This window comes from Hippoglossus hippoglossus, chromosome 24, assembly GCF_009819705.1.
Source record: "Hippoglossus hippoglossus isolate fHipHip1 chromosome 24, fHipHip1.pri, whole genome shotgun sequence".
In the NCBI taxonomy this organism is placed as follows: domain Eukaryota; kingdom Metazoa; phylum Chordata; class Actinopteri; order Pleuronectiformes; family Pleuronectidae; genus Hippoglossus; species Hippoglossus hippoglossus.
The window spans coordinates 7,797,700-7,811,596 of record NC_047174.1 but is presented as its reverse complement, the minus strand read 5'-3'; the positions used below and the strand labels follow the sequence as shown (position 1 = coordinate 7,811,596).

At 44.9% G+C, this 13,897-nt stretch overlaps 1 protein-coding gene across 10 annotated transcripts in view; it reads right to left on the bottom strand.

Moving 5' to 3' along the window:
* Positions 1-13,897, bottom strand: part of utrn (utrophin) — a 174,200-nt gene that overhangs the window by 139,238 nt on the left and 21,065 nt on the right. For all 10 annotated transcript variants that reach the window (XM_034579148.1, XM_034579155.1, XM_034579154.1 and 7 more), the window contains 13 exons: positions 13,019-13,096; positions 11,468-11,560; positions 10,755-10,927; positions 9,350-9,465; positions 8,573-8,733; positions 5,022-5,252; positions 3,480-3,661; positions 2,329-2,479; positions 1,949-2,068; positions 1,349-1,450; positions 1,032-1,139; positions 690-869; positions 25-191 (listed from right to left, as the gene is read on the bottom strand). In XM_034579148.1, the coding sequence (XP_034435039.1) occupies positions 25-191; positions 690-869; positions 1,032-1,139; positions 1,349-1,450; positions 1,949-2,068; positions 2,329-2,479; positions 3,480-3,661; positions 5,022-5,252; positions 8,573-8,733; positions 9,350-9,465; positions 10,755-10,927; positions 11,468-11,560; positions 13,019-13,096 (1,862 nt within the window). The remainder of the gene's footprint in view (positions 1-24; positions 192-689; positions 870-1,031; positions 1,140-1,348; positions 1,451-1,948; positions 2,069-2,328; positions 2,480-3,479; positions 3,662-5,021; positions 5,253-8,572; positions 8,734-9,349; positions 9,466-10,754; positions 10,928-11,467; positions 11,561-13,018; positions 13,097-13,897) is intronic.

Below are 13,897 nucleotides of genomic sequence, written 5' to 3'. Positions count from 1 at the left end.
GTTCGTGCATGTCTCGGTTCCTACTTTCGCCTGACTTCTGCATCCGTCTCTACCAGGCGTTTCTTCGGGGGAGCGGGTGGGGCCAACTCCTGGTCAGGCCTGGACGCAGCCGCAGCCACAGGAACCATGTCCACAACGTCTTCTACTTCTTCCACCTGAGTCATCCCAGAGTCCGTCACAGCTTCCATCACCTTAGCAGTGAGTTAGAGAGTCATTGAGAACAGGGCGAAATCAACCACTGTTACAGAATCATACACAAACGTGGAGACAAAGCTTTTTCTTAGAGAACTACAGATAAACTAGTCTGATTTCACACACTCCCAATGCTGGAGTGGCTTTAGTCAAAGGTTTATCATTTTCTTCGAACAGCTCGGTTTTCTGACAAACTTAAAATCATAATTATGATGTTCAAGCTAGTTCTTTGAGCATGTTCTGCTGCTGCAATAAACATTTCCAACCCAAGTTGTCTGGCTGAACTATTTATTATAATAGAAGCTGAGTTTCTTTTTAATCGTAATATTTAATCGTAAGTGTAAGTGTTGCTTGTAAAGCTGCTATCTTTGCATTTTCAAATCAGCGCAGGTGTCCTAGTCACGGTGACTGTTTTAAATACAGTCAACAGGGAAGATAAACCCCCTGGACCCCACACACACACACACCCACACACACACACACACACACACACACACCTGGAAGGAACAATCCTCCAGCCTCTGCACCAGGTTGTCCCATCTATGAGCCAGATCCTCTGTGTCCACCTCGATCTTGGCTCCTGCCTCAGGACTCCGCAGCAGCGATATCACGTCCTGTCCTTCATCAGACAGCTGGTCCAGAGTTCTCCTCTTATTTTCCATGTCTTCCTTTAAAATCTAGAGGATTGAATTAAAAGAGATTAACATGCACAATGCACAGTTATTGTTTGACTGTTGCAGCTGGTGTTGAATTATCTGTTGGTTTACGATACATTATATTTCAGAGTAGATGCTATAATTGCAGCATAGCAATTAAACCAAGGCTGGGACTCTACTTACTGCTAATCGCCGCACATTGGTATTCATTTCACTCGGGTCCTTAAAGTTGCTGGTCTGTACTTCACTCAGAGCCTCCTCTTTTTCTGCCAACCACTCTCGAAACAAACTCTGCAGAGGAGGTGGGAGAGCAGCTTTTAATGTCACAAATTAGAGTTCAGCAGTCAGGCACATATTTCCAACACAGATAAAAGGGTTCATGGACCGTTTTGTGCATGTCAGTGCAGCTCAGTGACTCTAGCGTCGAACTGCATCATTTAATTACAAGCAAGGCAGAGAGACATGTGTCATGCCTGTATGCGTTTGCGAGGCCATCCTACCTGGTCCGACAGAAGCTGCTGCCACACCATGAAGACGTCCTGCAGCTTGTGCCACCTCTCCTCCGTCCAGCGACACACGGCTGCCCAGCGCTCACCCAATGTCTGAATGTGGGATAAAGACAAAAACGAATAAGAAGAAGCAACGGTGTGGGAAAGGTTTTACACCAGAGTTCATAGACAGAAAGAAAATATCACAAAATCCATCCATATAAAATTAATGTTGCCCAGTACCAGTCGTCCACTTTGTAGAAATAATAGATAGATGTATATAGACTAAAAGATGTATTGCTTAACAACCATGCAAACGATAAGAAAGTATGGAAATATGTGGGCAATGACTGTTACATCGTTTGAAATGGACGTATCTCTTTTCATACATAAAGGCAATATAAATGAGTTTTTATCCTTTAAGGGTAGCGGGAGGGCTGGAGCCAATCTCAGCTGGCGAAAAGGGGGGGGTACACCCTGGGCAGGTCACTAGTCCATCACATGGTCAAGCAATAAAGAAGAACAACCTTTTGCAACAATCAAATTAGAGTCTTTAATTGACCTAAACACAAAATTATGAGCCAAACAACAGCAATCAGCCTGTCAACTTACTTGTAGTTGCTCCTCCAGGGCAGCAGTGGCGCTCTCACCGCTGTTCTCATCCACCACGACCACCATGTGTGTCAGGGAGTTCACCTTCACCTGCTCGGCCTCCAGGTCGTTCTGAAGCTCCTGAACAGAAAATGCAAATAGTAAATTCAGCACAGGTCACAAATTGGCCATTAACAGAGCATCAACATCATTACACTATGAGCAACATGATCACAAGACACAAGTAGCCCAAAATCTGTTTTGCATCAATTTGGATAAACAAGAGAAACAAAGCAGGATATTTTTCTACTTGATCCTGTCCATGTTAAATCAATTACAATTTCTTCAATGACTAAATTCATCCAAAACAGAAAAGGCTTCAAGGGGAAATCTGTGTTTACTTTGTGCAGCTCTATCTGTTCTTGGTAGAGCTCCACGTCTTTAGGTGTCGCCTCTGTCTCGATGTTCCTGATTCGCTCTTCAGTCTTCGTGAGCCAATCAGAAAGCTGCTGTAGCTGCTGCTGCTGAAGATCCATCAGGACTTCGTGGAGCCTGGGGACAGAGAAGGGGAGAGTTGGGACAAAGGCCGACAGCGGAGTGGGTGTGTGGAGGTAGACGGGGAATAAAAACTATCGAATATTGAATAAACTTTGAGGTGAAACTGCCTGTTGGGCTGGTTATCTAACAGCCTGACAGCGGCACAAAGACTGAGGGAGTGACAATGCTGTGCACGGACTCCTCAGACAATGAGTCTTTTTAAATGAGGGTAAAAAAATACTCACGTGGACATCATAAATACGCTTCACGAACAACTTTGTGAATGTGGGTGTGTGTGGGTGTGTGTGGGTGTGTGTGTGTGTGTGTGTGGGTGTGTGTGTCTGAAGCATCATAAACCTTGATAACCCAGATTGAGCGGACGACTTGTTAGGCCTTGGGAGGCTTATCAGGTGTCACCTTCACACAGCTTGCAGCCTTAAACAGTCTTCACAGGAAAACTCATAAACATGTAGGATCCAACTGTGAGTCAGAGGAAATTTACCTCCACTTGAATTAGTGACTCATGGTGCGAGGGCCCTGCACACTACACTGTAAAAAGAATTGAATATTTTCAAGTTTTAGGTAGAAATGACATTAAGATAAGATAATTTCCCCTGTTTCTAACTCAAATGAACAGGCGTGCCATTTGCGAGGGTGTTTTAATATTACTGCGAGGGTGTTTTAATATTACTGCAGGATTAAAGCTACATTCATACTACAAAGTTTTTGTTTTAAAAAACGTTATCAACTAAAACGATCTGTCTACACCAGCGTTTTGGCTCTGCATCAGTTTTCATCCATAATGACAGCTGTTTTCTTCCAAGACAGGGGTCATGTGATAGGAGCCTGACGAATCAGTGAAGGCTACTGAAAAGACACAACCGGTTGTGAGTCTCTACGTCAAAGTTTCCAAAGATCTCAGTTTCTGCCCGTCCAGACTAAAATGGGGTATCCGTAGCTGATGCCTTTTTAAACAAGTGTGTGTGTGTATGTGTGTGTGTGTGTGTGTATCTACCTGGCCTGTCGGTCCATGCTGGCCACTCGGAGGCTCTCCCAGCGGGAGTTGAGGAGGCTCATCTGCTCCCGGATTTCATCCTCCTCCTCCTCGGTCAGGTTGCCCTGGGCGATCAGTTGGTTACCAGCTTGCAGCACATTACCCACACTGCTCTGGTGTGCTGTCAGCTCCATCATGAAGGCCTGTAGGGGGAGGAGGAGTAAAAGGTGAGGGGAAACACTGACAGCAAATCTCTGACTATGAAAGTTTGAAACTTTATGCTGTGTACTAAAAACAAAACAAAAGATGAGATCATAAACTTTAATATAAGGGTAAGATAAGTTAAGGGAGACATTGTCTAACCCCATACCTTTACCCAGATTCAGTATAACTCCCTGGCCACATACTGGTTATATAATCCGGGGCTCCATGTTGGCACTTGGCACCAGCAGACTAACATCTGGATTGGTTTCTCTCTCTGCCCTCTCACGTCACTCGGTGTAACAGATAAAAACACCCTGCAGAGGTGCTGGGCATCACCCTTGTATTAGTGTGTGTTGCCTGTGAGCACTCACTGAGGGGTGAACTCAAGTGGCCAACTGGGGCCAATTGCACAACAGAAGAGGAGAGAAAAACGCCTCAAAAGAAACAGAATAAAGAGCAAATGTGAAGGAATTTGGCTGCTTCTTAGCTCCTTAGAGGGGCTGCTATTTACTGGTTCTTGTAGTGAGCAAAATAAGGCCAATGAATTGAGTTATTGTCCTTTTCTCTGGATGAGTAAGCATTTTTGACTGCACCTCTGAGCCCATTGTTTTTAATGAGGCTTTGCTGGAGAAGCTGGAGTAAGTACGCGAACAACCAGGCCGAAACAAACGGGATTGATTTTTTCAGACCTCTTGAAAAGCCTGGCTGTTAAAGAGGCTTTTGAGTCTTGTTGCTCTCCCGTCTCACTACCAGCTTTCTGCTTTGACCTGGATTCCAGACATTAGACTTCACAAATATTCACATTTCAGCCAAGGGAATCCTGCCAAAGCCCCTTTACACACATGCACAGGCACAGACCCTGCGGCTGCACCTTCTCGGGCAAGTGAGTACTGGGCCGGGGCACCATGGGGTGCTACTGCGCCACTGTACTGAGCAGAATTCCTGACATTCACAACATGTACGGAGCGTGTACTGTCGGTTGTGGGAGGCCTCTATCTGTGGGATTCTGTTATGCTATATGTCAGAGTCAAACGTGGAGGGTGACAGTTCTAGGACAAAAACCAGGTGTGCTAGTCAGACATAGTGTATGTCAGGTATCTGTGCCATTGTTTGACACTTATATCTAAATATAATGTCTCATTACAAACTGATACACAGTATAGATTCATTAGGAGAGTTTATTGAGATGCTTGTTTTTAAGATTTTAGAGTTTTCATCTATTAACCTTTGAGAACCACTGAACAACTCATCATTCTGTCCGTAGGTGAAATAGCACAGTCATCGTTACCTCCGTATACATGTGCCTGCATGTTTTTGCACCTCTGCATGAGATAAGTCGGCCCGCTCCTCTCCTCCTACCTCGTGTGTGTGAAACTGCTCCTTGACTTCTTCCACGTCGTCCGACACCTCGTCCTGGATCTGCAGGGCGTCCTCGGCCGACAGCAGCCAGGTCAGAACTTCCTCCAGCGTGGTCTGGTAGCTGTCCAGGTCCACCTCCGGCAGGCTGCCCTCCGTCTCACCCTCTGTCTCCGTCAGCGTGCAGGGGGTCTCGGGCCGGGGGCTGCTGCCTGCTTCCTGCATCTTTGCACTCTGAGACACATGAGGCAGGTCATGAATGGACAGGTTGGCCAGAATATTGACACTGTTTACATTGTGTGTGTGATCATTACTGTATTGTATTAGAGTAATATATTACTAAAAATAAGCACTTTACAAACATTTACAGACAGCATTTTACTTTAACATTACACAGGGTCAAATCTGTTGTTTTTAAATTGAAAAAAGGTTTTTTTGCTTCTTTAACAAGTCCTATTCACATGGTTACATTAAAAAACACAAACCTGAACATCTAAATGACTCAGATTCAACGATTTCCATCAAACATTCAATTTCCCAAAACCTCCATTTGACTATTTTACTGGGAATTTCATTTGTCAACATCAGATGGCGAGTTTTAAAATAGAAGCAGACATCTAGGAGGGGCCAGTGCAGCTCTGGAGCATGCAGAGTGGCCTGTCCTCTCTCAGTTAAGAAGAAAAAAACAACTGCGGCCCTATTATGGCATGCTGGGAGGTGGTCCTGGCACGCTGGGAAGGTCAATCCTCATTCTAGGAACAGCAGTGAGCTTGAAACAAAGTAATATCAACAAGTAGAGTTGGGTGTATGGTCAGAGAGAAGGAAATGATTGTTCTAAAGAGAAAGGGGGAAGAGTGTGTTTATCTCCTCATCTCATCAGGAACACACGGAAAGCGAACGAGCCTGTGTAGAGGCAGTTATTGTAGTGTCCTTCATCAAGAACTTCCCAAAACAGCAATTATCTGAACTAGAGAGCAGCTCGGGCCACGATTTTCTGTCTGAACCCGAACCAGCCGGACAGAAAACTAACCCAACCCAACCCAACAGGCATTCAGATTTTTCGTGTCCGAACCCGACCGAAGCTCAAGGTTTTCCCTGATTGCAGACAGGGACAGCGTAAAAACATCAAGTAGATACAGAAACAGACAGTGGAGTGCACATGTAGAAGAGGTACTCTGCATCTAACCACCATCAAATTCAGCTTCAACAAAATCTAATTTAGGAACCTCATAATATTGTTGAACACCACATGGACGTGCGATGTCCTTTGTGGACGGCAGCACTGAACTGTTCCACGTTTCCATTTAAAACAAGGCTCGACAGAGCTCGACAAATCTGTCTGGAGCTGAAACGAGGAGGAGATAGAAATCTGTGCAGCGGCAGCCGGGCCGAGTCAAAAATGACAGAATTGCTAATGGGTGTGTAGGGACCAGTACAGTAACAAGTCAAACGGACCTTTGTTTAACAGGGCTGAAGTTACAAAGCTCTAATGTCTGAGCGGCAAACTCAGGGAAAAGGTCACCTGCTGAAAATATTCGATGACCTTTTGAATATTTTGGAGTAAGTTGCAGAAATGCTGCGAGTGAATCCCCCGTGTTGGAGCAGAGACAGAGCGACACAGAGAGAGAGAAAGAAAGAGGCATTAGAGAGAGAGAGAGAGAGAGAAAGAAAGAAAGAAAGAGGCATTAGAGAGAGAGAGAGAGAGAGAGAGAGAGAGAGAGAGAGAGAGAGACATTGGAGAGCGAGAGAGCGAGAGAAAACTGCAGCCTTGGTCTATTTATTGACTTGAATGGCTGTAAAATAGCTGTGGTCGCGCTCAACAGAACCTTTTATTATCACCAGATGATTTGCTCAACTCAATCCCTGCATTCATCACTTCTGCAGCTGGGATTCTGGGGCATGTCATATATTGCCGTGCACATGCCAGTGCACTAATCATCAGGGATGTTACAACTCTGAGAGATGGCAATGCAATAACATTACATCTAAAATAAAAGAATTTCAGGAATGCCAAAGCATGGAAGAAATTACTAAATTACTAAAAATCAACACATATCACATCATGGGAGCTTTTGTTTTCGAATCTCAAACTTTAGGAGGGGAACCAAACACAAGCATCTAATACAAAGAGCCTTTATTTCTCCTCCTCCCAGTTTCAGCATCTCGTCCTTTGAGGAGAGAGAGCGCTCCAGGAAAGTATACCCTGCGTTGGACCAATCAGAGCGCTATGTAGAAAGACTTTCCAGCACTCGTTCCATGGCGTGGGAAATATGTGCCCACGGACAATAAAAAGTTGGGGAGGTGGTTCCTGGATTTTCTGACTAGAAACCATTAAAATGTGCAGCCCTGCCCCAGGGGTTGTGTGGGATGGAAAGGGAGCGAGCACAATTAGGCTGGGAGGGGCTGCAAATTGATGTAATATCTACTCAATTTGATGAAATAAAATGTAGTGTTTTTGGTTACAATGAAACTGGATGTAAAGAAAAGGAGCAGGATAAAGCTGAATGGTGCATAGATTATGACCACAAGTTAATGAAACAGCAGAGAAGTCCATATAAATCACGTGTCACATACCAAAGCCCCTCGCCCGCCCGCACAAAGACATGTTTAATGCCCAAGTAACTTTCCTTGTCAACTCTCGGGCACACACTCCCTCTCTCACCAATTCATTCCCACATTTCCTTCCATCCCCTTTTCAGCTCTGTGTTTCCAGCAGCACGCAGCTCGCTCTGTTGGCTAATGTCAGAGTGGTGAGTCACGGCCCTGCTCCCTATTTGCCTGCGCCTGCTGTGTTTTTCATGAGCGGCGCTGGAGAGAAGGAAGGAGATGGCTTTTTCAGAATGGGAGTGACTCATAGTATCTGGCAACTCACAATGAGACACTTTGCAATTTTTTCCCTGCGCACGCACAGAGCAGTGTTGTGTGGCCTTCACGCTGAATGTTATCAGGAACAGAACGCAGCAGCAAAGGTTGAAGCACTTATGGGTTCAGGGTTTTTTTGCAACCACAGCTTTACAGCTGTTTTAAAATGAGCTGAGGTGATTTTATTTTTGCCAGGGTTAATACCACAGCATACAAATATTTAACTTGAAATAATCAAGGAAAACCATATGTAAAAACTTGGATCCTCCCCCTGATCAGGATCAACACCCAAATTTGATGGATTATTGGATGGGAGAGAGCTCCAGAAAGTGGGGGCTGCCACTCTGAATGCCCAGTGACCATGTGTTCTCAGGTAAATACGGGTGATGACAATGCGTAGACCTGTATCTGAGAACCACAGGGTTGGAGTACAGGGGTGGAGGAGGTCAGACAGGTACTGGAGGGACTTAGAGGTGAGGAGGGAGGAGGCCTGGACCTTGAATTTTGAATCTTTCAAAACAGACGCTGCAGTGGACTGTGTGAGTAGTTTTAAAGGTTGTGAGAGTAGTACAGTGATTCTCCCTTTGGGGTAGTGTGCAACCAACTTGTTCCTAAAATTAGAATCTACTCTAGTACCCTCGTGTTTCTTATCAGATGAGGTAACGACGACTGTAACACACTGTATATTTTACCTGAGCGCTGAGGCCCGGACCCGAGTCCTCCGATTTGAATCTGCGTGGCAGCGTCTCCACTTCCCTGATCGCCTCCATGCTCACATCTTTGGGCAGCACCGCGAACAGAGACGTCACGTACATGATGATGGACTTCTTATCTGGGAGCTGCACCGCCACGTCTAAGAGAGAGAGAGGAGGAGAGATGGTGGAAAGGAGGTGGATGTAGGGCAGCAGAAGATCAGAGATACAAATTAAAGGGAGGGAGCGAGCGAGCAGGAGATAAAGTGGAGAAAATTGCACAAGGAGAAAAGCAGCGTGGCAGATGGAGCGAGGCGGCAGTTGATGGTGACGGGAGAAAAATTATATGAGGAGCGTCAGAGGCAGGTTGTGCTGATTAGACGTGGCCTCGAAACAGGTCAGGTGTAACCGCCCCTGGGTCATGACATTAAAAAAACTGTCTGTATTTATGAAGCTTAAGTACATGAGCAACTACCGGTGCAACATAAACTAGAAAAACATTCTGAGCAAACACAGTTTCTTAGAAATCCTCAGCCAAAGACAACACCGAGTTACTTTCTCCCCTGTGAATTTATCCGACTGCTGGCAGGACATGAAGGACGGCTTTGTGAGCGTGGACCATGTTTTAATATGAGGGAATTTTGCAAAGGGTAAAAAAAAAAAAGGATTCCCTATTCGATCTCTAGTTTTCGGGGACTACTATAAAAGGTAGCGATTGTCATTTTCATGAAACTTTCTAGAGTCGATCTTGTCCAAATAAATACAGTGTGTCAGTACCTTCAGCATCCAGCAGCCGCTCAATAGCCAGCTGGTCTTTGGCTACGGTGAAGGCATGTTCCAGTCTTTCCACAGGGCTCAGCTTGACCACCTGATCCCAACTGAAGGCGTTCGGCCTGAGAACACAAGAGAACAGACGGCATGAGAGCAGCAACATGGTGGCAGTGTCATTGGAAGTTTCATAAAGATCATACCACTGACGCCCCTTTTCCACGGATCCAAAAACCCACTTACACCCACTGACATCTGCCTTTTGTCTGCAATTGGAATGGATAGGATTTGCATTTACTCCCAAATGACTCTGCAGCAGAAACCGGTTTTAATCTTTTCCGATCAGCAGTGATGGAAACGTGACACTCGGATGAACGCACTAAGATGAGAGAGGGCCTGCGTTTTCAGGTACGTTTGTGACGTTACACATTGGTGGTAAAAAAATCAATAAGACAAACTCCCCTGCTGGAAATGGGAAAGGAGTCAATCCCTTTTTTTAGCGGGTTTACCCAACTGAAAACCCACAAATAAGGAAATAAACACTTTTCCCTCATCTGAATGAATTGATATCAATATCATTTTTCAGATCCACAGCTTCTGTCAAACGTACACAAGTAAAATGTCATCAAAATATTTTTTTACATACCACAATTATTGAAATTATATAAACATGTCCTTCAAACAGACGAGTGGTACACAGGGGACTTGTGTTGAGGCCATCCGGGTTTGGAATGTGTGTGTTCACTGATCCACCTAAACCCCGGCCCAGGTCTAAACCAACACTGGCCTTTCTCACAGCTCACAGGCCCCTGTGCGTGTGCGTGTGCGTGTACACGCATGTCACTGGTAAGGACAAGGGGTTACTCAAAGGGGGGAAAACACCCCAAACACTCCTCGCCCGTCTCTTTCTCTCACACACACACACACACACACACACACACACACACACACACACACACACACACACACACACACACACACACACACACACACACACACACACACACACACACACACACACACACACACACACACACACAGCGAGCGTGTGCAAACAGTGACAGAGTAAGTCAAGCAGTGTACACAGAGCCGGCAGGCGTTGACCTGTCAACCTGACCTTCCGCCACTTGCACGGCCCGGGCATCTTCACAATCTCACACTCAGTCACAGATTCCTGCTTGTGCTCAGTATGATTTACATTCAGAGTCAAAGGGCAGATATCAAGGATGTAATGTGGACCTGAAGCAGAGGATTCATTTCACAGAGGCAAAATCACAACACCAACACAGTGCAGCTCCAGCAGAGTCCTGACACACAATGACATGAGTGGAGACAGATAATCTTCAACCTTCGTTCAGTCTCATCAGGTCACAGCGGTAAAACATGTCGTTGCCATGGAGACGTTTCTCCTCACCTGAAGTGGTGAAGGATGCCGTTGAGAGCCAGACCGTCGGCCCAGCTGGTGGTGAAGTTCAGCACGTTGATTTCTGCGTATGAGCGGGTGCACTGGCGCACCCAGCTCAGCAGGATCTTCTCACTGTTGGTCTGCTGCAGGTTGGACATGATGTCCTTCATGATGTCTTTTACCTACATGAACATGTGGGGAAATTGAAATGGGTTACAAAACTTTACACCATGTTTTTAGCCTGCATGTCCTTTGATAGCCCCCCCAAGAGGTGCGTTCACGTGTCCTTGTTTTGTGGACTCAAACACTTCACCCACCCCTCCATCAGCATAGTGGTGAGTAGATAATGGCTGAATTTTCATTTTTCTGTGAACTATCCCTTAAATGTAAACTAGTAGTAATGAAAGAGTGATGAAAGACCCGACCATTTTTTAACAAAGTCTCCTGATTAACTATTTTCCTCCGAGCAGCCGCTCACAGTCACATTTCAACAGGTCAGACGCACAAAGCGGTGGATGATTAAGTGTGTTTACATGCACGCATGAGTGCACAACAATACCCATTTTCCATCATCTGTATTTTTGATCCCTCTGGGACATCGGTGAGTTGACTGAGCAAACATTAATGAGTCTTTGTGTGTTCGTGTGGAGGATGTGGGTGGAAAGACAGAAGGTGTGTGTGTGTGCGTATGTACGTGTGTGTGTGTGTGTGCGTGTGCTCACCTGCCAGTGAAGGATAATACTCCAGATGAGGCCTAAGGTCAGCTTGTGGTTCCCATCCACAATATCCGTCCCTCCTATGTTCACCAGATCCACCTGAAGGAGGAGGCAGCCAAGGAGATATTAAAATCGCTCCAGCTCTTAATGAGGCTCCACTCTCTGCACTTTTACCAAACATGGGATTAAAGCACATTAACTGCACCACTCCAATGCTTCCTCTCAAGTGAGTCTGCAGGCCTGTCACACTAATTATACGAGGTGAGGTCAAAGTGTGCTGTGATTACATATACATATTTTAGACAGGATCAAGGCACAGAGTGGAACACGAGGTCAAGTGTCTGGTCAAGCTATGAAGTGACCTCTCTCGCTTCGTCAGAGTTGACCTCCGACCTGCCTCTACTCCCAATCAGCTTAAACCCGACACACCATCACTTCTCTCTCTTTTTTTCAGGGTCTCGGTCTGCAGCATATACAGTTACATCCGGGAGCACGTCTCTAAACTCAAATATTCCCAAACACGCTTTCGAAGCAACAAGAATCATCCAGCACTTCATGTTCAGCTCGGACCGTCACAACCTGCTCGGACTGCACAGCCAACGTTTTAGCAAATAAAAATACGAAAATATGAACTTATACAAAAAATACACAAGCATAAAAAGGGGGTAAAAGGGGGAAACATTGATTTAAGGCTTATCAATAACAAAAATCCAACAGATTTTTAAAGAGTGACTTTTTAACGTTAGCTGCCCCAGGAATCTTTCTAATCCAATATGTTTTTGCATGTCTTGGTCTAAAGAAGACACTCTTTAGAGAAATGCTTTTTAAGGTACACAATGTTTTGATTTGCTGTCAAACAAACAAACTGAGGGATAAAAACACAACTTCCTTGGTAATAAATGTGGTTTCTCTACATTTAATAGAAAACTCAAGTAGTTTTAAGATTTCTATTTATTGAGAAGCCATTATTTCCAGTCAGCAGACTGTAAAGGCTCGTGGGATCCCAGGCTTTTACTGCCAGCGGATTTTTTTGTGGCTCTTGTATGGGGAGACGCCATCAGGAGGTTACATGCAAACTCCAGCCTCTGCAAGTCCTCACGAGCATTCCCTGCCCCTTATCTCCCACTGCTAAGGCCAAGGCATTAAGACCAAGCATTGTACACAGAGAGGAGACGGGGGAGGCAGACTGACAAAGAAAAACACAGAACACAATGTAGACAAACTGACACAGTTCGATAAAAGGCCAGAGGAGAACATGTAGTCCTGGTTATTTACAGGAAGTGTAATAGGTATGAATGAAGTCAGTGCCACCGAGGAATATACACTTCCCTAGTCATGTCTAGCGTCTGGTAGCCACAGAAAAGTGGGATTTTTGTTCAAGAAACCACAACAGCACATATTATATGGTTCATTACAGTTCCCTCTTTCTGCCTATGCTGTGTAGCTGAAATAAAAACCCTGCACACTCTTTGGCCAAAGTGGCACAGGATTAAAGATACGCTAATATCTGTAATTTAGCTAAAAGCATCCACCAACAGCACCAGAACAGGTACTCACATTATTTTGATGCAGGACTTGAAGTACTTTGTTGACGTTGTTGAGAGAGTGCACTCTGGTGGAGCCTCGCTCTTTGGTCTGAGGAAGAGGAAACACAGCAGAAATCAGCCGACTGCATGATCACGGTTCACCAGCCAATCATTGAGAGATTAAGAAGCCTAAAGGAAACTGACAGTTTGTAAAATGCATCTAGTGATTTGTTGATATCAGAAAAATTTGTTTCCTTATAAACTGCGTGTGCAACATATTTATAGATTCACAAACCTAGGAGTAAAAAGTACAAAGGGTTTCGTGGCTGGATGGAGTAAAGCTGTGCCATCACTCAGCAGAGTGTTTCTCACTATACAATCATCCAGCCATTATCCTATCAGCAGTGTCCACAGGTCAACTCGTGGAAAGAACGGCAGGATGGAGAGATGCCAACGGCAAATCCTTTTCTTCACATACCCCCAACCACTTATTAGCACCTAATTATAGAATCAGTATTCTGGCATCAGAGAGTGTGTGTGTGTGTGTGTGTGTGTATGTGCGTGTTTGTCTGAATGTATAGCACAGAGACATGTGGCACTTTGTACAGCTACAGGTGCTGGAAAGCAGATAAGCTGTTTAAGAGGTGACGGGGAGGTGACAGTGATAAATGAGGAATATTCCAAGAAAACAAAAATGTGTGAACTCAAGTGGAGGTCGGTCACAGACAACGTACATAAAAAGTATTCATTCTGCTTATGAAAATTATTTTGAAAACGTTTCTTTAAACAGCTGTTTTCTGATAAAGTGCTTGTTGGGTAAACACAACAGTTTTAATTTAACTGCCTAATCTTTGTTGAGCAAAAGGAAAAACTGCAGAAAAAACTATGTAGAAATTGGCAAAGATTAAAA